The 25,684-nt window shown below is 31.9% G+C and overlaps 1 protein-coding gene across 1 annotated transcript in view; it reads left to right on the plus strand.

The window, feature by feature from the left end:
- Plod (procollagen lysyl hydroxylase) overlaps positions 1–25,684 on the plus strand; it is a 61,582-nt gene that overhangs the window by 16,377 nt on the left and 19,521 nt on the right. The window contains 10 exon segments of the mRNA XM_076464429.1: positions 3,004–3,052; positions 5,358–5,381; positions 8,322–8,434; positions 9,993–10,056; positions 10,318–10,415; positions 11,047–11,148; positions 13,934–14,065; positions 15,849–15,970; positions 16,773–16,874; positions 19,639–19,764. Coding sequence (XP_076320544.1) covers positions 3,004–3,052; positions 5,358–5,381; positions 8,322–8,434; positions 9,993–10,056; positions 10,318–10,415; positions 11,047–11,148; positions 13,934–14,065; positions 15,849–15,970; positions 16,773–16,874; positions 19,639–19,764 — 932 coding nt within the window.

The raw sequence follows: 25,684 nt of genomic DNA on the forward strand, positions 1-25,684 counted from the left end.
GTTGCAACAAGGCCTGGCATGGCCATATGGTTAGGGTGTTCGACCTCTAAGAGTTGTGGATTCAAATCTCCACCATACCAAAAAATGCTCTCCTTCTCAACCACAGGGGTGTTACAATCAATCCCATTATTCATTGATGAAAGAGTAGTCCAAGAGTTAGCAATGGGTGATAATGACAAGCTGCTTTCCCTCTAGTCTTACACTGCTAAATTAGGGATGGCTAACAAAGATAGTCCTCATGTAGCTTTGTACTAAATTCTAAACAAACAAAGAAACTTGTTCCACCACCGAGAAATGAAATACTCATGCAAGGTATTATTTGGAATAAATATACTCATAGTGGAATGAAACACTGTCATGTTTGAAGGATTAGTGATTGGAGGAACTCTGATGGATCTGAAATGTTTATTTGCTGTTAAACACAATTGACTGTTTGTGGTCTTAAATTTGAAGAATAAAGATGACTTTATCTTGGAAGATATTAAATCAGTTTGTGATAGAATTAAAAATGGCCACAATGTTAATAAGATCTTATTTCGTTAAGGTGACATAATGTGGCTGAACATTTTATTTACAAAAAAGGATAAAGTCAAGCAGGTGATGGAAGGACTATATTTGATTTAGAAAAGAATTATTGGTGAGATAAAGGCTAATGGAGTAACTCCAGAGAAGAATTTGTGAGCAGAAAGTTAACCATCTGTTGAGATGTACAGAGCTCCTATTGAGACCTTTTCCAAGTGATCACCAAGGATAAAGCTGTCAGTGAATTTATTTGGTCACCTACCTAGAAAAAAGTCATCTAGTGATGATAAGGCGTGTGGTATAACTGTAGGCCTATGAAGAAAAAAACATCAAAAACACTTGATGAATGGATAATTTTGTGTGTGCTTTGATTTGTATGTTAAAATTATTTAAGGAAAACCACAATCCATGAAATTGCAATCTTAAACACCTCAATCAGATCCTCTCTATCTCTTTTTTTCAAGAGAAAACAATATGAGAGACTTCAGCCTTTCCTCCTGTGACAACCTCTCCATCCCAAGCACTATTTTAATAACCTTTCTGTGAACCATTTCCAACAATTTAATGCCTTTCATAGTGTAAGAAGCTCAAGAATAAACACAATCTTCCACATGTTGCCTGACCAGTGACCTGTGCAGTGAAATTTTAACTTCTTTCGACTTGTATTCATTATTTCTGTAGATACAACCTAAAATCCTATTTGCTCTACCTCTAGCAACAGCACACTTCCTGAATGGTTTTAGACTGATTGAGTATTACACCAAAATTCCTTTCCTTCATAACACTGATAAGGTTATTCCCATCCAAATAATACTTATAATTCAGTTATGGTAACTCACGTGCATTGTCATTGTCTTTCATTTATTATAACAAACCTATCTACCATTTATTTGTCCAACTCATTAAATGATATAAATTTTTTTATATAAATCAGTAACACCCTCTTCACAGCCAGAAACACCCTAGATCTTAATATTATCGGTAAATTTAAGTATTTTATTGGCCGTTCCTTCATCTGTGTTATTGATGTAAACCAAAAAGAGCAACACAACAGTCCTAAGACTGAGCCCTGAGGTGGAACCACTTGTGACATTAATCCAGTTTGACTGAACCCCATTTATAAAAACCCTTTGTTTTCTTCCATCCAACCACTCTTTCTATCCAATTTGCTAACTTATCTCCCATGCCTATAAAGATAATTTCTTTACAAGCCTCTTATGTGGCTTCTTGTCAGATTATTTCTGAAAATCCAGATACACCAAATCTACACTCTTACCGTCATCTACATAAACAGTAAGATTTTTAAAGAATGTTAAAAGATTTGTAAGATAAGAGTTTTCCTTAGTGAAACCATGTTGACTTCCCAATAAAATTCTAAACTTCATTAAGTGACTTTGGAAAGCATTTTTAGCAGACTTTTCAAAATCTTTCTCACAACTAATGTGTGATTAATGGGTCTGTAATTACTGGGATAATTTTCATCACCTCTATTGAAAAGAAGAGTTACATTAGTTAACTTCCAGCCCTCTGGTATCTGCCCACTATTCAAGGACTGACAAAATTTAGTAGTTAGTAGCTGTCATTTTTGTTCTTTAACTTCCTTCAAAACTCCTCAGCAAATGTTATTGTTTTCCAATGAGTGTTTTAGTTAAGTGTTATTATAGTTATTGATTCATTAGCAAAGAAATTCTGTAAGTATGTTTGGATTTGTCAGTTAGGCTTAGGTAACATTAGTATCACAGGTTTTGTTTAAAGGGAAAACATTTGTGAACTTAGGCCAATGACTTGTGTTAAAGTAAGTGTCACCTGTAGCAAATTATAAAAAAAAAATTAATAAATTCGTTGTCACAACATGGGCCACACTACGTATTATATTCACTAAATAATTTGATAGAGCCTATTTAATGATGGAACACAGTGGAACATTATTTATTGTAATCTTCTGTCATACCCCCCGCTAGTACAGCTGTAAATCTACGGATTTACAAAGCTAAAATCAGGGGTTCAATTCCCCTCGGTGGGCTCAGCAGATAGCTCAATGTGGCTTTTTGTAAGAAAAACACCCACACTCTTCTGTCATACACTGGGCATTTTATACTCACTTTTTTGAAAATTTTGGTGTGCATTAAGTAGACATTGTTTGAATTGATACCATAACATTAATACAAATACTGCAATTATGTGTTTTACCAGTAGAATTTCATCTTCTATACTAAAATAAATATTTTCTACACCAGCTTTTCTTATTTAAAATGAAACAAACAGATATTTTAAATTCACAATTTGTTTTTGAAAATTTAAATTCAACATGTAGTACTTTAACCCTTATATGGAGGGAATATTGTAGGGGTTAAACTTTTATCCTTTATCATGCTTTTCTCATCTTTGTTAAAACTGTTGGGTTTTTTTAAATCTTAATTGTAATTTTTTTGTTTGTCATAAATATTTAGTGATACATTCATGGCTTATTTTTGTTCACAGAAACTATATCCTAAGCCAGAAAAAGGGAAAAGATACCTGAATTCTGGAGGTAAAAACAAAATATACTGTGTAACTGAGTGAGTCTAGTACTTCAACTAGACAGCTGAAGTTCTCTTGTTTTAATTAAATAGATTTCAAGGAACTCTAGTCAACTTAGAGAAACATTAGAAATTAAAATTTGAACTCATGTGCCTAGTAAAATTTCAACATGTATTAACATGAGAAAATGTGTTATGTATTATTATGTGTTACATATTGTAGTGTGTTTTGGTTTAATGTTTTAAGTATTCTAGTGTGTTTTAGTTTAGTGTGGTACGTATTGTAGTGTGTTTCAGTTTAATGTGTTACGTACTGTGGTCATGTCTTTCATATTTTATCATGTTCCAACTCTAGAAAATGGATTTAAAGAAAAGCTGCTAATTTGTTTATACATATTGGAACAAAATATTAATGTTTGCAGACACTACTTACACAGTGTACCTGAAAATACTATGTATTTGGTTAAATGTCACTGTTGTTTCTCATTAAATACTGTACTCAGTTAAGTCTCATTGTTGTGTTGTCCAGTTGAATACTGTATTCATTTAAATCTTATTGTTGTGTTGTCTAGTTAAATACTGTGTATTTGGTTAAATCTTGTTGTATTGTCCAGTTAAACACTGTTTATTTTGTTAAATCTCATTGTTGTGTTTAGTTTAATATTGTATTCAGTTAAATCTTGTTGTGTTGTCTAGTCAAATATTGTGTATATGGTTAAATCTTATTGTTGTGTTTAGTTAAATACTGTGTATTTGATTAAATCTCATTGTTGTGTTTAGTTAAATACTTTGTATTTGATTAAATCTCATTGTTGTTTTCAGTTAAATACTTTGTATTTGATTAAATCTCATTGTTGTGTTCAGTTAAATACTTTGTATTTAGTTAAGTCTTTTTGTTTTGTTTAGTTGAATACTGTCTTCAGTTAAATCGTATTGTTGTGTTGTATAGTTAATGCTGTATTCAGTTAAATCCTATTGTTGTGTTGTCTAGTTAAATACTATGTATTTGGTTAAATCTCATTGTGTGTAGTTAAATACTGTATTCAGTTAAATCTAATTGTTGCATTGTCTAGTTAAATACTGTGTATTTGGTTAAATCTTATTGTTGTATTATCCAGTAAAATACTGTGTATTTGATTAAATCTCGTTGTGTTGGCTAGTTAAATACTGTGTATTTGGTTAAGTCTCATTGTATTGGCTAGTTAAATACTGTGCATTTGGTTAAATCTTATTGTGTTGTTTAGTTAAATACTGTGTATTCAGTTAAATCATATTGTGTGTTGTTTAGTTAAATACTGTGTATTTGGTTAAATCTCATTGTTGTGTTTAGTTAAATATTGTATTCAGTTAAGTCTCATTGTTGTGTTTAGTTAAATACTTTGTATTTGATTAAATCACATTGTTGTGTTCAGTTAAATACTTTGTATTTGATTAAATCTCATTGTGTTGGCTAGTTAAATACTGTATATTTAGTTAAGTCTTTTTGTTTTGTTTAGTTGAATACTGTCTTCAGTTAAATCGTATTGTTGTGTTGTATAGTTAAATGCTGTATTCAGTTAAATCCTATTGTTGTGTTGTTTAGTTAAATACTATGTATTTGGTTAAATCTCATTGTGTGTAGTTAAATACTGTATTCAGTTAAATCTAATTGTTGCATTGTCTAGTTAAATACTGTGTATTTGGTTAAATCTTATTGTTGTGTTATCCAGTAAAATACTGTGTATTTGATTAAATCTCGTTGTGTTGGCTAGTTAAATACTGTGTATTTGGTTAAATCTCGTTGTGTTGGCTAGTTAAATACTGTGTATTTGGTTAAATCATATTGTTGTGTTTAGTTAAATATTGTATTCAGTTAAGTCTCATTGTTGTATTGTATAGTTAAATACTTTGTATTCAGTTAAGTCTCATTGTTGTGTGTATTTGATTTAATGTAATCTTGAGAATAATTATGGAGAACTAAAAAATCTTAAACTAACACTAGTAGGTGGGTTAACATGTTGAATGCCTTCTGCTTTTACGTCTATATGGCTCATCATAATTTAATTTTGTAAAGTTGGTAAGGAACTCCCTAAATGTTCTGCATGTGGGCAAATTTAATGCTCATATGAAAACTGTGTATGTGTTGGTACAGTACACTAATTGTATGTTTTAATGTCTTGCATGTCTTCAGAACTTATTAACATTTGTTTTTGTTTAAAACTGAAACATTTTAACGTGATTACAGTTAAACATTTCTGCTTCCTAACAGAGAATTACTAATTCTTTTTTTGTTTCTTTGCTTATGGGCAATTCTCTGTTATCCTGACAACGAAACAGTATGTCTTGGCTTTTCTCACACAGGTATGGTTTTAGCAGCTTTGGTGTTTTAAAATCTTGTGAGAGATTTTAAAATACTACTTATTGCTTTGTTCCTTTAAACCTTGCATCTCTTTTGACTTGACTAAGATTTGAAACAAATTTATAACACTAAGTCAGCATAGATTATTTAGTTGTTTGTTTGTCTGTTGCAGTGGTTGCCAACCCTTTCATGCCACATATTCCCAGTCAGACCTTTGAACTAGTGAAGTATTCCAGATGCATATAATTTGTGTTAAAAAATCATCTTAAAGTGTGATTTATAATATTCAAAACATAAATAATTCAAGATTGAGTCAGTGATAAGTGAATGTTAAGAATATTTTGGTAACTTACAGACACTGTCCTGTAATTTTTAATGGTTTTCGAATTACCTTGAATATTTCTTCAGGAAGATTTCCACACACCACAGGTTGTTGGGAACTACAAGTCTATTCAGCACTAGTTAATAATTATAGCTTTCTGATACATGAAGCCTCACCATATCCTTGGATGTGCTCTTTTCCTTCCAAAATCTGTGCCTATTATTATATTGAGTCATAAAGAAAAAAGTGTAGTGTCATGTATGTTTAAGTAATATGGTTTGTAGTTCTGAATTTCACTATAAAATGTTTTTATCAAGAAAGCAGTACAAAATTATTATTAAAAGATCTGATGGTTAAAAATGAAGAGTATATAATTTATTTGGTGCCAGTTAAGTATTTTGTTCTGTGCCAGATATCTTCAGACTGTTTCAGATAATGAAATGTACTAGTTGTTGAGATGTTATATATTTATTATCAAACAACTTCTGTCATGGTGTGATTTGGATTATCTTGGTAAACTATAATTATTTCATCAGTTTTATTTATGACACAGATCGTCAGAATTAGGGTAAAGTATTTTTAACAGAATTAATAACAGAATGAAATTCTGATTAAGGAGTTAACACATTGGATCACTTATGAAGGTTGTTATGGGTTTCATCCAAGATCCAAACCCTTAACACTTTTGAGTAGTTCACTATTCTTCGTTTCCTCCTTATGAAGAGGAATACTGAACTAATAATAAACACTCAAGTTTTGGGTTTCGTTTGAAAACAAATATAGAGAAAGATGTCTCCCTTGTAAAGCCTAAATGCCATCCTCTAATGGAAGAAAATTATAAGAAAACTACAGATAGAATTATACCTAATAAAACATAATTGTAAAACAGAAAAGAAGAAAACATCAAACTTAATCGAAAAAAAACGTAATGATAGATTTATTCGTTGAGAAGAGAAATGTAACAATGAATGAAAATGGAACAATGAACATTTGATACATACACGTGTGCCCAGGAACAAAAGTTTAATTATTGAATATTTTGGAATATACAGGTTCCATCTTCAGCAAGCTATATTGAAGAGGGTAGATTAATAGGTAGAAATATGTATAATGTTTAAACATTGTATAAAAGTATGGAATAAATTAAGTGTAGCTGTAGCTCAATTTCATTTTTTTTTATTCTAAATCCTAACAATATTTGACTTTTATGCTCTTCCGAACAAATCCAGTTTGATCCCAATCACACACACGTTCATCTCCATAAACAGTTATTTCTCTCATGTACCATACTTGAATATATGAAAATTGATACTTACCATTGAGATAACGCAAGCATTTGTATATTTGAATGTTTTGTTATATTGCCTTCATACATGTTATATGTCTTCACAATTTTTTTACATTATGACTATGCTATTATTGTCAACCAAGCACGTAAGAATACCTATAAATAGATTCACTCTGAGGTTAGTGTGGTCACAACCATGTGGGATTTCTTACAATAGACACTGGAGGCTTTGGAATTTGATATAGGGACTTCCCATGTATCTGTTGGTCGAACGAGGTATTGATTTATCTTTTGGAAACTTTCAAAGATTGTCTTGATTTTGGTAATGTAAGAGTTGGAATGTATACGATATTTAGTATAGGTCTTAATTTATTGTTTCTATCTTGCCATAATCCCGTGTTGAGTTGGTATGTCTGTTAAACTGTAATTTCGTGCTTGTACCAGTAACAATATAGCTTTTGTGTACAGTTGTCTTCTATGGGCCTGTAATTCAAATATGTGTGTGTATTTGCTTATATGAACTTTGGCGATGTTGCTAAACTTGTTAATTCTTGATTGTTACAGTTTCATGGTGTGGATGGTATGAATGTAGTTTGTCACATTAAATCCCATTTAAACATCAGTGATCATCATGTGGGTTCATATGGGGCAACAATTAAGAGGCAGTCAAATAAGCTAAGAATAAAATAATGCAACAATATTATACAGGTATTTAGAACAGAGTTAATTGTAGTGAAGTTGTGTTATTATTGAAATTTGGAGAACATTCATAACAAAGTTTCTGTAACTAAAATTTCAGTATTTGATGTTCCACATGAGACAACTTTAAATTTTGTAATGAAGACAGGGTGATTAGTGTTTTCAATATGTGTGTGAATTGTGGCTTCTGTTTGATTTGATGGTTTTTTTAACAGTACTGCTAAATATTTTCATATGTTTGCTGGTGTACTTGGAACATAGTTTTGTCAATGTAAGTGGCACTACAGCCACCCTGTGTAATTGTATACAATTCTGGAACCCATAGGAGTTAATAATAGGCCTCTAGATCTGAATAGAATTTGTATTTTTAAAGGTGATTTAAATATCACTTGTAGTTTTATTTACAAGTTCAACTGTATATTTTATCTTTGTTCTTTTGTTTATGATTTGTTTTAGGGTTTAGTAATACAAAAGTACTGTTTAATGTGTTGTATTTTTTTATCTTTGTTTTCTTGTTTTTATTCTGTTTTTGAGTTCAGTAAGACTAAGCACTTTCATACATTCTTATTTTTGCTTTGAGTTCTCTGGTTTAAAGTATTTAAATAAGTGCTAACTTTTTTCCTCAACTTTTAGGATTCATGGGTTTTGCACCACAGATATATAAGATTGTATCTCATGAGGTCATAGGAAACATGGATGATGACCAGTTGTTCTACACAAAAGTCTTTTTGCAGGAAGACCTGAGGGTGAGTTGTTATTTTTAAGTGAAGGTTAAAATCAGGTTTTATTGTTTCAAAACTAGAAATAAAGATTAATGTGAAAAGTCTGGTATGAATCATTCTTGATCCATGAACCTTAATCAGATTTCCCAAAAAATAAATTTCAGTTAATATATGCAGCATTTAGCCACTTATAGTCACGACTAAGTTGTCCAAAGTGTTGTAATACCATTTGTACCAACAAGGTCTATAGAGTTCTTCTTTCATACACTTTTTATTTACCGACAAATAACTAGTTGACCTCAAACTAACTGGGACAAGTTGACTGAACAACCCCTCATACTCTGGTAACCATCAGTGTGCCTGTTACATGTAAAAGTGAAATAAGGGGGAATCCTTAATGCCTCAGAATTAAAATGATAAAAACAATTTTTAAAAATGTAAGGTTCAGAAAACCTGAGTGCTGATTCTAACAAAAAGGTTTCAAACAAGGCTTGGAAAAGCAGGAAGACATATAAGGCTTTACGAACAAAAGTGGGACCTATTTACAATAACTAATCAATACAAGCAACCTTTAAAATAACCTTGTAAATAATATAGGTATTTCAATATACTAGTTTTAACTGGAGGTATACAATGTTATAACACAGTAACTTGTAACAGAATAAATTGACTCAAGGGCTAAGTATTCTTAGTCTTTTTGGTCCTATTTGATCTACATCCTTAGGTGGTCATGGTACTTGTGACCATATCTGGTTCATGTTATCATTTGACTGTATGAGTGATGATGTAACTTGAAACAATATTATGTAACTGGTTATTGTACTTTGTTTCCATATATGTCTTGTATTACTGTTCAAGCATAAGGGAGATGATGTAACTTACTTAGCTGGTTATGGTAATTTTTAAGAAATCTATTTCATATTATAATCTGTTAGAAAGATTCTAAAATCATCAATTTTTTATCACAGTCATTCTTAAGTTAATTATCTGTCATCTGTTGTGTTATACTTGAAAATGTTGCCCCAAAAATGTATATAAATATTTATAAACAATTGCTTGAAAACTATTATTGTACTGTTAGAGTTACCTGTAGGATTTTAAAATAATTTTTTCCCTACTATTTATGCATCAACTTGCAGGTAAGTACACAACTTTGTTGGACAGAAGGTTATAAATAATACACAAGTCAGACAAAGAAACATAAACAAAAACACCATCGCTATTATGATTAATTATACAACTTTTATGTTTTAATTATGAAGATAAATAATTTTCATTAATTAATCTTATAAGATCAGTTCTTTACCAGGACATAAAAGTACTTAAGATAGAAAAAAATACTTGTATTCCCCTGGCATTCAATGGAGTAACACTAACAAGCTGGTAATTTGAGAGTTAATGACAATACAGTTATATTTAGAACTAATTCAAATTATTTTATCAAACTGTTGTATTTTATCCTAGTTGATAAGCACTACTGCATGAAATTAATATTAATAAAGCCATTTTGAGTAACATTTTAACCCTAAATGTAATTAAAAACTAATGTATCTAATTAGCTTGTTCTTGTTTATTTCTGCAGAAAGATCTTTCCATCAAGCTTGACCACAAAGCAGACATCTTCCAAAACTTAAATGGAGCTGTTGGTAAGAATTATAGAAATATTAAGTTTTTTTTGTACTTTTGAAAATCGTTTAGAATGTAGTTTTTCATAGCTTAACATGTTGTAATTGTACTGCCTTTAGTTAGTTTGTTTTTCCTGCCTTCCCTATGTGGTCAAAACCACCTTTTCCATCATTGAGTTTCCAAATTTTTTTCTTGCACATATCACCCACCATATCATTGTTTACAATTATATATATTTTTTTTAATCCACATAAAACTTGACTATTTATCTTCTGTGCTAGGTGATGTGGAGCTACGGTTCAGTAGCAAAGACAGTTACCTACACAATACAGCATATGGAACTAATCCAATAATTATTCATGGAAATGGACCAAGCAAGGTAAAAACAGTTTTCTGTAGGAGATCATAATTTGTTAATCTCACATAAAACTCATTCTTTAATTCATCACTTTATCATCTTATTCTTTGATGTTATATATTTATAAAAAAAAACAATAAATCCTACATCTTCTATTCTCTCCCCACTCAAAAAAAAAAAAAAAAAAACTTCAAGGGTTAATATTAATAACCACATGGAATACCATGATATAAATGTAATGCTAGTCAAATCAGTTGTATTATTCTTAAATTCACTACCATGAGTATTTTATTTGTTAATAATATTTAACTATTATATGATGGCTACTTATATTATAACAGTCATATCAGCATTTTTCAAAGGCTCCTGTATATTATTAAGGAACTGGAACTTTATTATTAAAAAACTTTTAAACTTTTGAACTCTCAAACTTTTACCTTCATAGTTGACAACTGTTGAACTTTAACATTAGTGAAACCCCAAAGTGTTTCTCCTTTACTATGTTTCTGCTTTGAATAAACTCTCCAAATGATAAAGCTCCAAATTTAGAGATAAACACTTGCTATTCAGTGAACGTTCAACCAACTAGAAATGTTTTTCCTTCATCCATTTTTGGTTATGCTTTGAAAAGCAGTAGCACTTTATTTTTCAGGTTGTCCTCAATTCACTAGGGAACTATCTAGCTAGATCTTGGCTGCCATCTGAGGGTTGTTTAGCCTGTAAAAAAGACACCATCAGTCTGAGTAAGAAAAAGGTATTCATTAACTTGAGTTTTATGTACAGACAGAAATACATTAATTAATGTCAGATTTCACAATCATTATACAGTACTAACACCACTGCTCAGTAATAATAAGTTTACTTCTATCAGTAACACCACTGCTCATTAATAATAAGTTTACTTCTATCAGTAATACCACTCCTCAGTAATAATAAGTTTACTTCTATCATTAACACCACTCCTCAGTAATAATAAGTTTACTTCTATCATTAACACCACTCCTCAGTAATAATAAGTTTACTTCTATCATTAACACCACTCCTCAGTAATAATAAGTTTACTTCTATCATTAACACCACTCCTCAGTAATAATAAATTTACTTCTACCATTAACACCACTCCTCAGTAATAATAAGTTTACTTCTACCATTAACACCACTCCTCAGTAATAAGTTTACTTCTATCATTAACACCAGTCTTCAGTAATAATAAGTTTACTTCTACCATTAACACCACTCCTCAGTAATAAGTTTACTTCTATCATTAACACCACTCCTCAGTAATAATAAATTTACTTCTACCATTAACACCACTCCTCAGTAATAATAAGTTTACTTCTACCATTAACACCACTCCTCAGTAATAAGTTTACTTCTATCATTAACACCAGTCTTCAGTAATAATAAGTTTACTTCTGCCAGTAACACCACTCCTCAGTAATAATAAGTTTACTTCTGTTAGTAACACCACTCCTCAGTAATAATAAGTTTACTTCTGTCATTAACACCACTCCTCAGTAATAATAAGTTTACTTCTATCATTAACACCACTCCTCAGTAATAATAAGTTTACTTCTATCATTAACACCACTCCTCAGTAATAATAAGTTTACTTCTATCATTAACACCACTCCTCAGTAATAATAAGTTTACTTCTATCATTAACACCACTCCTCAGTAATAATAAGTTTACTTCTGTCAGTAACACCACTCCTCAGTAATAAGTTTACTTCTATCATTAACACCACTCCTCAGTAATAATAAGTTTACTTCTGTCATTAACACTACTCTTTAGTAAAAATAAGTTTACTTCTATCAGTAAGTGACATCACTCTTCAGTAATAATATGTTTACTTCTATCAGTAAGTGGCATCACTCTTCAGTAATAATATGTTTACTTCTATCAGTAAGTGACATCACTCTTCAGTAATAATACGTTTACTTCTATCATTAACACCACTCCTCAGTAATAATAAGTTTACTTCTACCATTAACACCACTCCTCAGTAATAAGTTTACTTCTATCATTAACACCAGTCTTCAGTAATAATAAGTTTACTTCTGCCAGTAACACCACTCCTCAGTAATAATAAGTTTACTTCTGTTAGTAACACCACTCCTCAGTAATAATAAGTTTACTTCTATCATTAACACCACTCCTCAGTAATAATAAGTTTACTTCTATCATTAACACCACTCCTCAGTAATAATAAGTTTACTTCTGTCAGTAACACCACTCCTCAGTAATAAGTTTACTTCTATCATTAACACCACTCCTCAGTAATAATAAGTTTACTTCTGTCATTAACACCACTCCTCAGTAATAATAAGTTTACTTCTGTCATTAACACTACTCTTTAGTAAAAATAAGTTTACTTCTATCAGTAAGTGACATCACTCTTCAGTAATAATATGTTTACTTCTATCAGTAAGTGGCATCACTCTTCAGTAATAATATGTTTACTTCTATCAGTAAGTGACATCACTCTTCAGTAATAATACGTTTACTTCTATCAGTAAGTGACACCACTCTTCAGTAATAATAAGTTTACTTCTATCAGTAACACCACTCTTCAGTAGTAATAAGTTTACTTCGATCAGTAACACTATTCTTCAGTAACTGTGACCAGGTAAGTTGAGTCTGCATATGCTTGGCCTGAATGTGGAAGGCTTGAGTAAACTAGGCCTGTTTATACCTAACTTTCTTCGTATTTCCAACTCAAGTATGCAAGAACCATGGTATGTCAGGCTTATATTCACTGTTTATTTATTAAGTTATCATAGATATCTTCAGGGAATGGAAATTTTTTAATTGAAAGCTTAATTCCAAAATACGTTTGCTAGTGGAAGGGTTTATTATAAATATGTCTATAAGTGAAGTTACTCAAGTAATGCTGTGTTTTACTGTTTTTTTAGATATATTTATGAAAGGGTTTCATAAAGTGAAAACGTTTCTTGCATATGTTGAGCATGCTTTAATTCTTTTCAGGTCTATTGATTACGTACTTGGGATTTTTTAATAATAAAATTGTCAATTGTTATCTGTAAGAAAAAAAAATGTAATTTTCTTGGTATTTGAAAAATTATTTATTATTAAGTAAAATTATTTACCCTTCCAAACTTTTTTTTTAGTTACATTACATTATCATTAACTTATGAATTTGATGACCAAGTTATAATGTAACACAAATGTAGCCTAGAGGAAGAAAAGTGTTGGTTAGTTTGTATTTGTTCTTTGAATGGTGAGGTATTTTGTTTTTTATGATGACGAGAAATCTGCTGGAAGTAAAAATATATCTCAGGATAGGTAAGATGGGTATTAACACTTTTACTAATAGAGCAGAGAACGATGTTTTGAACTGCTTAGGTCATCTTCAGGTTAACAAAACCTTTCTGTTAAGCCTTCTGTTTACTTGAAAATGATCTAAGAAGGTCAAAACGTTGTTCTCAGCTTTATTAGTAAAAGTGTTAATACCCGTACCAGCAGTCCTGAGATATATTTTGTTTATGTTTTAACTACCATTACTTATGTTTTTCAGATGTTAGAACTTCCAAGGGTGTTGGTTGGAATTTTCATAGAGTTTCCGACACCATTCATAAGTTTATTTTTTGAGAGAATTCTTGCATGGTCATATCCAAAGGAGAGAATGGATTTATTTATACATAACAGAGTAAGTTTTAAAACACTCAAGTTTTTGTCACTGTTATTTTTGGTATGTTTAATCAAGCTCTCATTTTAAAGATGTTTAAAAAAAAAACAGTTTTCTGTTTCCTTAATAAACCTTTTGACATAACTGTTTGTATCACTTGAGTTTGGCTTTGACTATATCTTCTGAAGACTTTGTAAAGAGTTGTAGCATGTGAGGTTTAGTAGCATCACAATGACTCGAGTCACTGATTCAAGTCACTCTTTATTCCAAATACCACTTTTGTAGGAAATGTTCAGATTTTGTAGCATTGAGTGACCAAACATTTTTTCCACAATTAAAAGATCTACATAATTGTTTAAATTTTTACACTAAAGTCTCTTGTATACCAGGTGTGAAAAAAGAAATAAATATAAGTTACATTAGGTGTGGAATAATTAACAACATTTTAAAAATGAGTATTTTATAAAGATGCAAACTTTATCAGTGGTTAGAACTTTAGTAGTTTGTTTTTGTTTTGTTTTTTAAATTACTGACCATACAAGTTAAAAAGAAAATGGAATTTAACTCTTAATGGAAGTTAAGAAAGTACCATGTTTGTAGTTTATCGGCTTTTTTAGCTCATTTTTAATATATTATGAAAGTTATATTAGTTTACATCAAATGTTATTTCAAAACAGAAAGTACTCCATTTGTATACCTAAAAAATATGTTGGTAAATGTTTTATATTTGATATTTTGAAAGTTTCTTTGGCTTTTATGAATCTGTTGTTTTTTGGGTTTTTTTTCAAACTTTCAGTATTTTTACTTCACTGTTGGAATTATTTGGAAGCAAGACCATGAACTTAGTAGTGATTTTTAACCACAGTATAGGGTTCATTTTTTACTTGTCAAATTTAGTTATTTTATTTTCTGGTTAACAAACTCTGTTATTTAATGACATTGTTATATTTACTACAAATGAAGTTCTGTTATTTTGTGCCATCTTAATTCCTGTAAAAATCTTTGAATTTATAGAATAAACAAAACCAGCTAAAATTTCGTAAATGGTTAGGCATAAAGCTATTATTGCCTATCCAACATGCAAAGTAAATTTTAATTCTAATTTTGAAAGTACTTTTATGCATCAGAATGTTTTCAGATTTCATGTGTGAAATCTTTATAATGTCCAGATAATTATCAAGTGTTTCCTAAGAAAAAATTTTATCTGTTATTTTCACAAATGAATCTCTGTACAGATTGAGTCAGTTTGACCATCATAAAAAAATGAGGAAATAAATATAAATTATGCATATTTTGTTCAATAATGATTACAGATTATAACACAGATATTTAAACTAAACAGTTTAAATGTCAGTCCCAACATTATACATTTATGCTCATTTATTATTTTTATTGTGTTGCTGATGATACAGAAGTCAAATGACAAGGCACGAGTGCACTACTGTTACCACATCCAATTATATAAAACTGACTTTAGTCTTTACAATGTGGCCTATCTCTGCTGAACTTTAGTGGACTAGTCAGTATGTTGAAGTTGTAAGAGCTAACGTTATTTACTTTCATATTTTTATAGAGAAAAGATGTTTCACATTTATATTTATGTAACTTGGGACAGACTCTATCACTAGGTGGCATTTGGCCATGATTTAGCTATAATGTTGTGATCTGATAAAGAAAGAAACTACATTTTTTTGCTAGTCATATTATGAATTTGCTACTTAATGTGAGAAAACGTATTTTTTATATCAAAGTACATCACATTCTCACTAGTTTTCCTTTTATTTTATTTTTGTATTTTCTGTAGGCAGAATACCACAAGAAACATGTAGAGGAATTTATATCTTCACACAAACACAAATATCACAGTGTGACTTATCTGAGAAAATCGGATGACATTAAGGACTGGCATGCTCGAAATTTAGGATTGTGAGTACCTTATTTACTGATCCAAATTCGGTAGAAGAAATAAAAGCGTAAATATAAAGATGTTTTTCTATATTGTGCAAGTAGAGTATTTAGAGCTAAGTCTTATAGAATGAAGATAACTTGTATCGAAGTTGACTTTAGGTTTGTTCTCCTCTGATAGGGATAACACCACATTAAACTAGCTGGAGTACCAGTTCCCTGGATGGAAGTTGTGTAAATTCACGATTAACGAAAGGTTATCTTTGGACATGCAGAGTTGCCTTCCTTATGTGTAATTGTGAAAAAACAACCATAAAATCTGCAAATTTTCACGTCTCCACATGGGCTCAGAAATTTTTCATGCTATATTTGGTGAAAATCCATCCACATCCTGTGAAGTAATGACATGGACATACAACAGACAGTACTATTGTATTTTTATAGATACATGGCACCCACATATTATACTACTTTGTAAATGACACTTCCAGCAGAGTAGCTACAACCCTAAAATGACCCTGCAAAAATTGAGAAATTATCCCAAACTTTGCAGATATGGAGGGCACACACAGATAGCCCATTGTATAGCTTTGTGTTTAATAACAAATTATTAAAAAAAGGAAATGTCTATTCTATAAGGTGATGAGAAATTATGAAACTAGAACAGACAAATTTGCATTCAAAACTACAGCTATAAGGTGTTAATACCAAATTCAGTGTCATTTATATTTGTTATATATATTTGCTTTTTTACCTGTAGGATACAGATACTGTCTTGTTTTCTTAATTTGTCAAACCTGATATAATTTTTTCCACTATGCAGAGAGGAATGTGCAAAAGTGAACTGTGACTACTATTTCTCTGTGGACTCAGATGCTCATATTACAAATCCCATGACACTTCGACTTTTAATTGAGCAAAACAGGTGAGACTTTCATGTAGAATTGCATTTAAGATAAACTTGTTCAGGAAGTAAGAAAGTAACTAATCATAAAAGGTCAAGATATTCCAAAAATATTCTTAGCTTGAAAGTAAAGTAGGAAACACTTCATTTTAATTGGTGTATGGTCTGATTATATTTTTTATTAAGATGCTCATTTATTTATAATGCTCTTACTAAGTTGATTAGTAAGTTGTAGCAGACAAATTAGAAACGTTTCACAGTAATTAATTGGCTCATGTTGTCTAGCACATTAACTTAGTAAAATCATCAATACAGTGAAATGAAAAGTTGAAATTTTTTCTATATTGACTACAATACTGACCAGAAATTTCCAAATTATTAAAGGTTTTAACAGTTAACCTGTTTTTTACAACTGCTTTATTTTAATTTTTGGTTTTGTACAACTAGAGCAACATTCTTTGCATTAAAAGCAATATATACTCTTCAAAACAAGAAATGCAAAAGGGATATTTTTGTTATTTTAAAGAGAAATATATGTAATAATGTTACAAGCTCAGAGTATGTGATGTTACACGTGTTAAGGCACTGATTGTCAGACCAAAATGACAATAAAAGTTGTGCACATTGAAAACGGAGGATTTTTCGCCAAAACGCATGCGTGTCCAATAACTTTGTTTGAGAGATCTGCATGTTCTGCAAGTGCAACATATGCAAAATCCCTATAAAAGTGACGGGTTCTCGGTTTCCATAGCTCAGTGTTAAGCCACTGACACGCAATACAGTTACGCCAAGACTGACTGAAGCACAACGCAACAACGCCATTGGTCGCTTGGAAGCAGGCAAATCTCGATCAGATGTTGCCAGAGCTGTGAATGTCCACCCAAGCATCATCACAAGGCTACGGAATCATCACCAACAACATGGATCAACTCGTGACCTTCAACGATTTGGCAGACCTCGTGTGACCACGCCCGCACAAGATCGCTACATCCGGGTTACGTCACCTTCGGGACCACCACTGCGACGTCTACTGCCTCAACCATACCAGGACTGCGTAGGATTTCCGATCAGACCTTACGCAACCATCTACGAGATTCTTAGGCCCCATGTGCAACCCATCATGGTGAACTTCAACGACGTTTTTCAACATGATAATGCCCGTCCTCACACAGCCCGACTCACCACTGTCTTCTTGAGACACCACAACATCAACGTTCTTCCATGGCCCTCCAGATCACCAGATTTAAACCCCATCGAACATCATTGGGACGAGTTGGACCGACGTCTGCGACGGCAACAACCTCAACCCCAGACTCTACCTCAGCTTGCAGCAGCTTTGCAGGCTGAGTGGACAGCCATTCCACAGGATGTGATTCGTCATCTCATCGCTTCCATGTGCAGGAGATGCCAAGCAGTTATTGATGCTCACAGGGGGCATACTCGCGATTGACGTTGAGTGATGTTAAACTTCAATTTTGGATGTTCAGCAGTGAATGTGCAAAGTTTCACACATGTCATACAGAACTACCCGGAATAAACTTGTTAACAATTTGTCTCATATTTTGTCTCTTGTGTTTCTTTTTTTGAAGAGTATATCTTAGGAGGAGCCTGTTAACTATTTTCCATAGTTAATTTCAACAACTCACGACCAAATGTCATATGTTACATCAGTGCTCCAGCTAGTGTTATTTTAAACAGTTTATTTTTCTGAAGTTTTGCTAGGCTAAGACAAGAAGGTTTTGTTCAACACTTTAGTTATATTTGTTTAAAATGCATAAAGAGAAATTTGAAATATACATAAAAAACAAGGGTTTCTAGTACTCACTAAAAACTCGAACTATTTACTCCAGAGTAAAAGTATCTGGCAATCTCTTCTGAACCTTGTTAAGTGTCACAACTTTAAGTATACAAAAAAAATTTATGAAAATTTCAGTTACATATTTTAGAGCACACAAAATATATTGGAACTAAAATAGAATGTCTTAAAATTATTGCATTTTATTAGGCTTTATAAATAAGCTATAAATAGGTTGAAAAATTCTGTTACTGTTCAAAACACCAAATGTGTTAAGCACAAACCAATGACACTTGTTAACTTAGACATAGTGACAGAAAAAAATTCAGAGCAGAACTGAAAGACTTGCATAGAGAATTGGTTTCTTCTGGTGTTATAAATGTGTCCATCAGTCATGTAGAGGTGATTATAAGACTTTGAAAGTCACAGTCAAAAGGAACTGGCTGCTTTGGTGGGTTTGATACATTTATTGATACCTTGGCAAAGAAAGAAGGAAGTGACTCAGATTTTTAAAGGTTGTATTAGTTATTTGTTGCTTCTGTTCAAAATTGGTTGAAGCTATAGCAGTCTATATCAGAAGTTAGAAAACTAGTGGAGAAATCAGTGCTCAGATGCATCATATAACAGAAAAATTAAATTTGCATTTTTCTAAAGATGTGTGTTTGAAATTAAGATGTTAAAGTTAGTCAATATAAAATTTGAAATATTAACAACATAAAGTACTACTGACATCAAAAAATGTTCTAAAATGTAAATATAATGAGGTAAAAGGTCATGCTTTGATAATGTTATATGGAAGAAGCTCAAAGAGTTGCTAATTCTGATTAGTGATTGGTTTATGATGCTCAGTTTTTCATATAATATTCTTTGTTAGGTTCATAATGTTCACAGATTAGTCAATACCCATCAGTACTTAGTTTCTATTATTCAATGCATTTTTCATTGATGGTTGTGTATATCAGTGTGTTATTGTCATTTTTGTGATCTCAGGCCTATCTTAGCTCCCTTACTGACACGACCAAATAAACTGTGGTCTAACTTCTGGGGGGCATTATCATCTGATGGCTACTACTCTCGATCTAGTGACTACCTGGAAATAGTAAAGAACAACAGAAGGTAAGCTTATTTTAGTATATTCACCAATAGCTAGACTGCTGGCCAAAATCTTAAGGCCAATGAACATAAAGAAAAAATATGTATTTTACATTGTTAGACTCAACCACTTATTTGAGTAGAGCTTCGAAAGATGAAAATAAGAAAAGGGAAAATAAAAATAAAAATCTTTTTTAGCATTTAAAGGGAAAATGTGAACACTATGAAATTAGCCTAAATACTAGCTGGTCGAAAGTTTAAGATCATATACCAAAAAGAAGTCCTAAACAGGGTAGGAAATGCCCAACATGAGGTCTCAGTAGTGAGTTGCATGGCTGTCATTGTGAATAACTGCAAACATTTGCTTTGGCATGGTTGATAAAAGAGTTTGAAGAAGGCTGGCCAGAATTTTTTTCCAAGTGGTGTAGATCATGCACTGTTTGGAATTGACATCCATTTCTATAGACTTTCCTTGCCATCCACCCCCAAACATTTTCAATGTTCGGGCAAACATGCTGAATGGTCCAAAAGAATCGTGTTATTTGCCATGAAAAAGTCCTTTGTCATGCGGGCATTGTGAATTGCAGCATTGTCCTGCTGAAAGATCCAGTCATTTCCACACAAATGAGGGCCTTCAATCAATAAGGATGCTTTCTCCAACATGCCAATGTAGCCAGCTGCTGTTTGACGCCCCTGTATAACCTGAAGCCCCATTGTTCCGTGGAAGGAGAAAGCACCACAGATCAAGATGGAACCTCCTCCACTGTGTCATGTATAAAATGTCTCCAGTGTGGTATTCCTATAGTGCCAGTAATGTTGGAAGCCATCTGGACCATCCAGGTTAAATTTTTTCTCATCAGAGAATAAAACCTTTTTCCATCTTTCTATGTTCCATATTTGGTGCTTCTCAGCAAAGTTTAACCAAGTTGTTTCATACTGTGGAAGGAGGCATTGCCTTTGAAGACATTTGCAGTTTTTAAAGCCTTTCTCTGTAGATTCCATTGTATTGTTCTTGAGCTGCATTCTGCGTCCGTGAGGGCCTTAATCTGGTTTGATGATCGGCTGGTGTCTTGCCGGACAACCCATCAAATCCTCCTGCTGAACACAGGCTAAATTTTCTTGGGCCGACCACTTGAAGTTCTCATTCCGTATCCTTTAGGGTATTTTAAGACATTTGCAACAGCAGTTTTACTACGCCCAATCTCACCAGCGATGGCACATTGAGAGAGACCTTGCTTTTGCAGATCGACAATTCTGCCACGTTTAAACTCTGTCAGCATTTTAGCCTTTACTATATTTTTACACAATGTAACACAGAAGATGTTGTTGGGAGATGTTGACAACACTAATGCTTGAACACAAATGACTAAATTTCATTTTGTGTTTACCAAATAACGCTTCGTTTCAATATGGTCTTAAACTTTTGACCAGCTAGTGTTTAGGCTAATTTCATAATGTTGACATTTTCCCAATAAAATGCTAAAAAAGTTTTTTATTTTTATTTTCTCTTTTTTTATTTTCATCTTTTGAAGCTCTACTCAAATAAATGGTTGAGTCTAACAATGCAAAATACATATTTTTCTTAATGTTCAGTGGCCATCAGTGTATATTTTAGTATCTCTTTACTATGTAATTGTTATGTTTGTTTCATTCTAGTTAATACTTTATTGCTACTTTTTAAATAAGGCAATTTGTTAATAGATGAAATTTTAAAATTAAATTTAGAAATATTAAGTGCAGTTATTAGAATATTCCCAATGTTCAGTTTTTAGTATGTTTGAAAGTAAGGAGTTGTAGGTCGTATTTTAGTTACACGTGCAAAATGTTTTACATCAAGATATATTGAAGTTGACAGAACGGAAATTTGAACTTGTTGGTATCAGTTCAGGTAAGTGGTTGTAACTTACTAAAAAAAAAATTGTCACTAGAGGGCACCATTAATAGAAATGGCACAGTATACTTCAGAATTGTGGTGACAGTGATTCTCTGAACCACCTTTTATTAGTCTTATATCTGTAATTAGTAACAAAGTAAAGGGCAGATTGTCCTGTTTTACACAGATGTGTTCTGAAACCAGGAACTCTGTGCCATGAGTGTCTAATTACCACTTCATCACATAATTTTTTTTCCTGATGTCCTTAGTGAGATCCTACCTACTGTACAATTATTGTGCTTGAGGTTTTTTTTTAGCCCTAACCACAGACAAACACAAATGGGAAAGAGAATGATATATATAACAGATCATTTTTATATGTTATACTGTAAACTTACCAGTGTGATTAGTAGCAGAAGAATTGTGTGTTTATGATTTTTAACGAAGTGTGTACTAATATGTGATTAACAACACATTTCCTGTATAGTATGGTTCAAAGGTTATCAGTTTCAGTATATAACATATTAAGAGCACAAAGTTTAATAGACACTCAATACTGTATCCTTACCACTTATTTGAAGTCAGAGTAACTATATTTTACTGTACATGTATTTATCATTACTAACTTTTAATCAAAACCAAACCAACAGAAAAGATCAGAAGTAAAATAATTTAAAGACAAGAGACATGTATCCTACTAATATAGTATAACAAACTTACTAGAAACACTTTATGCTAAGATAAATATACCATAAAAGTAAAATGGGTGCTGATCAAATTTTATTGGACCATCATTATGACGCTGTTGTTTTCAGCAACGGATAACAAAATCTGTACAGTGTAGGAAGTTAAGGTTCATTTTTTTTACATGGATCTGCAAATTGGCCCGGCATGGCCAAGCGTGTTAAGACATTTGACTCGTAATCCGAGGGCCTTGGGTTCGAATCCTAGTCACACCAAAACATGCTTGCCCTTTCAGCCATGGGGGCATTATAATGTGATGGTCAATCCCACTATTCATTAGTAAAAGAGTAGCCCAAGAGTTTGCAGTGGGTGGTGATGACTAGCTGCCTTCCCTCTAGTGTTGCACTGCTAAATTAGGGACAACTAGTGCAGGTAGCCCTTGAGTAGCTTTGTGTGAAATTCAAAACAAATCAAAACAAAAGGATCTGCAAAATCTACATAGAAGGTTTCTAATTAGAAACTTTAATTAAAATATTTTCAACATAATCAGTACAGCCGATTTAAAGTGTGTGAAAACAAAATGTAATGGGATGTTTATCAATACTATTTGTAACTACATACTTCTGACTGATATGTAAATCAGAAGGCAGTCTGAAGTAACTAGAAACTGATCTTTATTAATACTAATTGTAACTAGACACTTCTGACAAATCTGTAAAACAGAATACAGTCAGTAGCAACTAACCAGTAATTTTTATTAATACTAGTTGAAACTAGACATTGCTGACTGATCTGTAAAATAGAATACAGTCTGTAGAACCTAGACATTGATGTTTATTAATACTAGGTGTAACTGGACCCTGCTGACTGATCTGTCAAACAGAAAACAGTCTGTAGTAGCTAGCCACTGATGTTTATTAATACTAGTTGTAACTAAGTACTCCTGAGTGATATATGAAACAGAATACAGTCTGTAGTAAATAACCACTGATTTTTTTTAATAGTAATTGTAACTAGACACTGCTGACTGGTCTGTAAAATAGAATATAGTCTCTGTATTCTGTTTTTAAGATCAGACAGGATTGTCTAATTATGACTAGTCTTAATGAACATTAGTGGTTAGTTACTACAGACTGTATTCTGTTTTACATATCAGTCAGCAATGTTTAGTTACAACTAGTATTAATAAAAATTACTGGTTAGGTACTACTGACTGTATTCTGTTTTACACATCAGTCAGGAGTGTCTAGTTACTTATGAGTGTATTCTTTTTTACAGATCAGATAGGAGTGTTTAGTTACAACTAGTATTAATAAACATCAGTAACTACTTGCTACAGACTGTATTCTGTTTTACATATAAGTCAGCAGTGGTTAGCTACTACAGACTATGTGTTTCACCTTTCAATCAGGGGTGTCTACTTACAACTAGTATTAATAAACATCAGTGTCTAGTTACTACAGATTGTATTCTGTTTTACATATCAGACAGCAATATCTAGTTTCAACTAGTATTATTAAATATCACTGGTTAGTTACTACTGACTGTATTCTGTTTTACAGATTAGTCAGCAGGGTCTTGTTACAACAAGTATTAATAAACATCAGTGTCTAGTTACTACAGACTGTATTTGTTTTACAATTCAGTCAGCAGTGACTAGTTATTACAGGCTGTATTCTATTTTACAGATAAGTCAGGAGTGTCTAGTTACAGCTACTTTTAATAAACACCAGTGGTTAATTACTACAGACTATTCTTTTTTACAGATCAGTCAGGAATGTTTAGTTTCAACTAGTGCTTATAAACACCAGTGTCTTGTTACTACAGACTGTATTCTGTTTTACAGTTCAGTTACCTCTATCTAGTAACAACTATTATTAGTAATCATCAGTGGTTAGTTACCACTAGTATTAATAAACATCAGTGGTTAGTCACTACAGACTGTATTCTGATTTACAGTTCAGTCCTCAGTGGCTAGTTATTGTAGACTATATTTTATTTTACAGATCTGTCAAGAGTATGGAGTTACAACTAGTATTAATTAATATCAATGTCTAGTTTCAACAGATTGTCTTCTGATTTACATATCAGTCAGACGTATCTAGTTACAAATAGTATTGATAAACATCAGTGGTTATTTCCTACTTACTGTATTCTGTTTTACAAGATAGTCAGCAATGTCTGGTTTCAATTAGTATTAATAACTATCAGTGGTTATATACTACAGACTATATAATGTTTTACACATCAGTCAGGAGTGTCTAGTTACTAATGACTGTATTCTGTTTTACAGATAAGTCAGGTGTGTCTAGTTACAACTAGTATTAATAAACATCAAAGTCTACTTACTACGGACTGTATTTTGTTTTACATATCACTTGGCAGTGTCTATTTACAACTGGTTTTAATAAAGAATAATGGCTACATACTTCAGACTGCATCCTGTTTCATATATCAGTCAGCACTGTCTTGTTATAACTAGTATTAATTAACATCAGTGGTTAGTTACTACAGACTATATTCTGTTGTACATTTCAATCAGGAGTGTCTGCTTACAACTAGTATTAATAAACATTAGTGTTTGGTTACTACAGACTACTCTGTTTTACAGATCTGTCAGGAGTGTCTGCTTACAACTAGTATTAATAAACATCAGTGTGCGAGTTACAACAGACTGTATTCTGTTTTAAAGATCAGACAGGATTGTCTTGTTACAACTAATCTTAATAAACATTAGTTGTTAGTTACTACAGACTATTCTGTTTACATTTCAATCAGGGGTGTCTACTTACAACTAGTATTAATAAACATTAGTGTTTGGTTACTTCAGACTATTCTGTTTTACAGATCTGTCAGCTGAGGTTAGTTACATGTAGTATTAATAAACACAAATGTCTAGTTGCTACAGACTATATTCTGTTTTACAAATCAGTCAGGAGTGTCTATTTACCGTTAGTATTAATACACACAAATGTGTAGTTACTACAGACTATATTCTGTTATACATTTCAGTCAGGGGTGTCTACTTACAACTAGTATTAATAAACACTGGTGTCTAGTTACTACAGACTGTATTCTGTTTTACAAATCAGTCTGGATAGTCTAGTTACCATTAGTGTTAAAAAACATCCGTGTCTAGCTACTACAGACTGTATTCTGTTGTACGTATCACTAAACAGTGGTTTTTATTAACATTAGTTGCAACTAGACACTGATGACAGATTATATTTTGTTTTGCAGATCTGTTAACAGTGTCTGGTTACAACTAGTGTTAATAAAAACTGGTGTCTATTTACTACAGTCTGTTTTCTTTTTTACAGATCTCTCATGAGTATCTAGTAACAACTAGTATTAATAAATATCAGTGGCTACTTACTTCAGACTGTA

This window comes from Tachypleus tridentatus, chromosome 10 (assembly GCF_004210375.1).
Source record: "Tachypleus tridentatus isolate NWPU-2018 chromosome 10, ASM421037v1, whole genome shotgun sequence".
In the NCBI taxonomy this organism is placed as follows: Eukaryota; Metazoa; Arthropoda; class Merostomata; order Xiphosura; family Limulidae; genus Tachypleus; species Tachypleus tridentatus.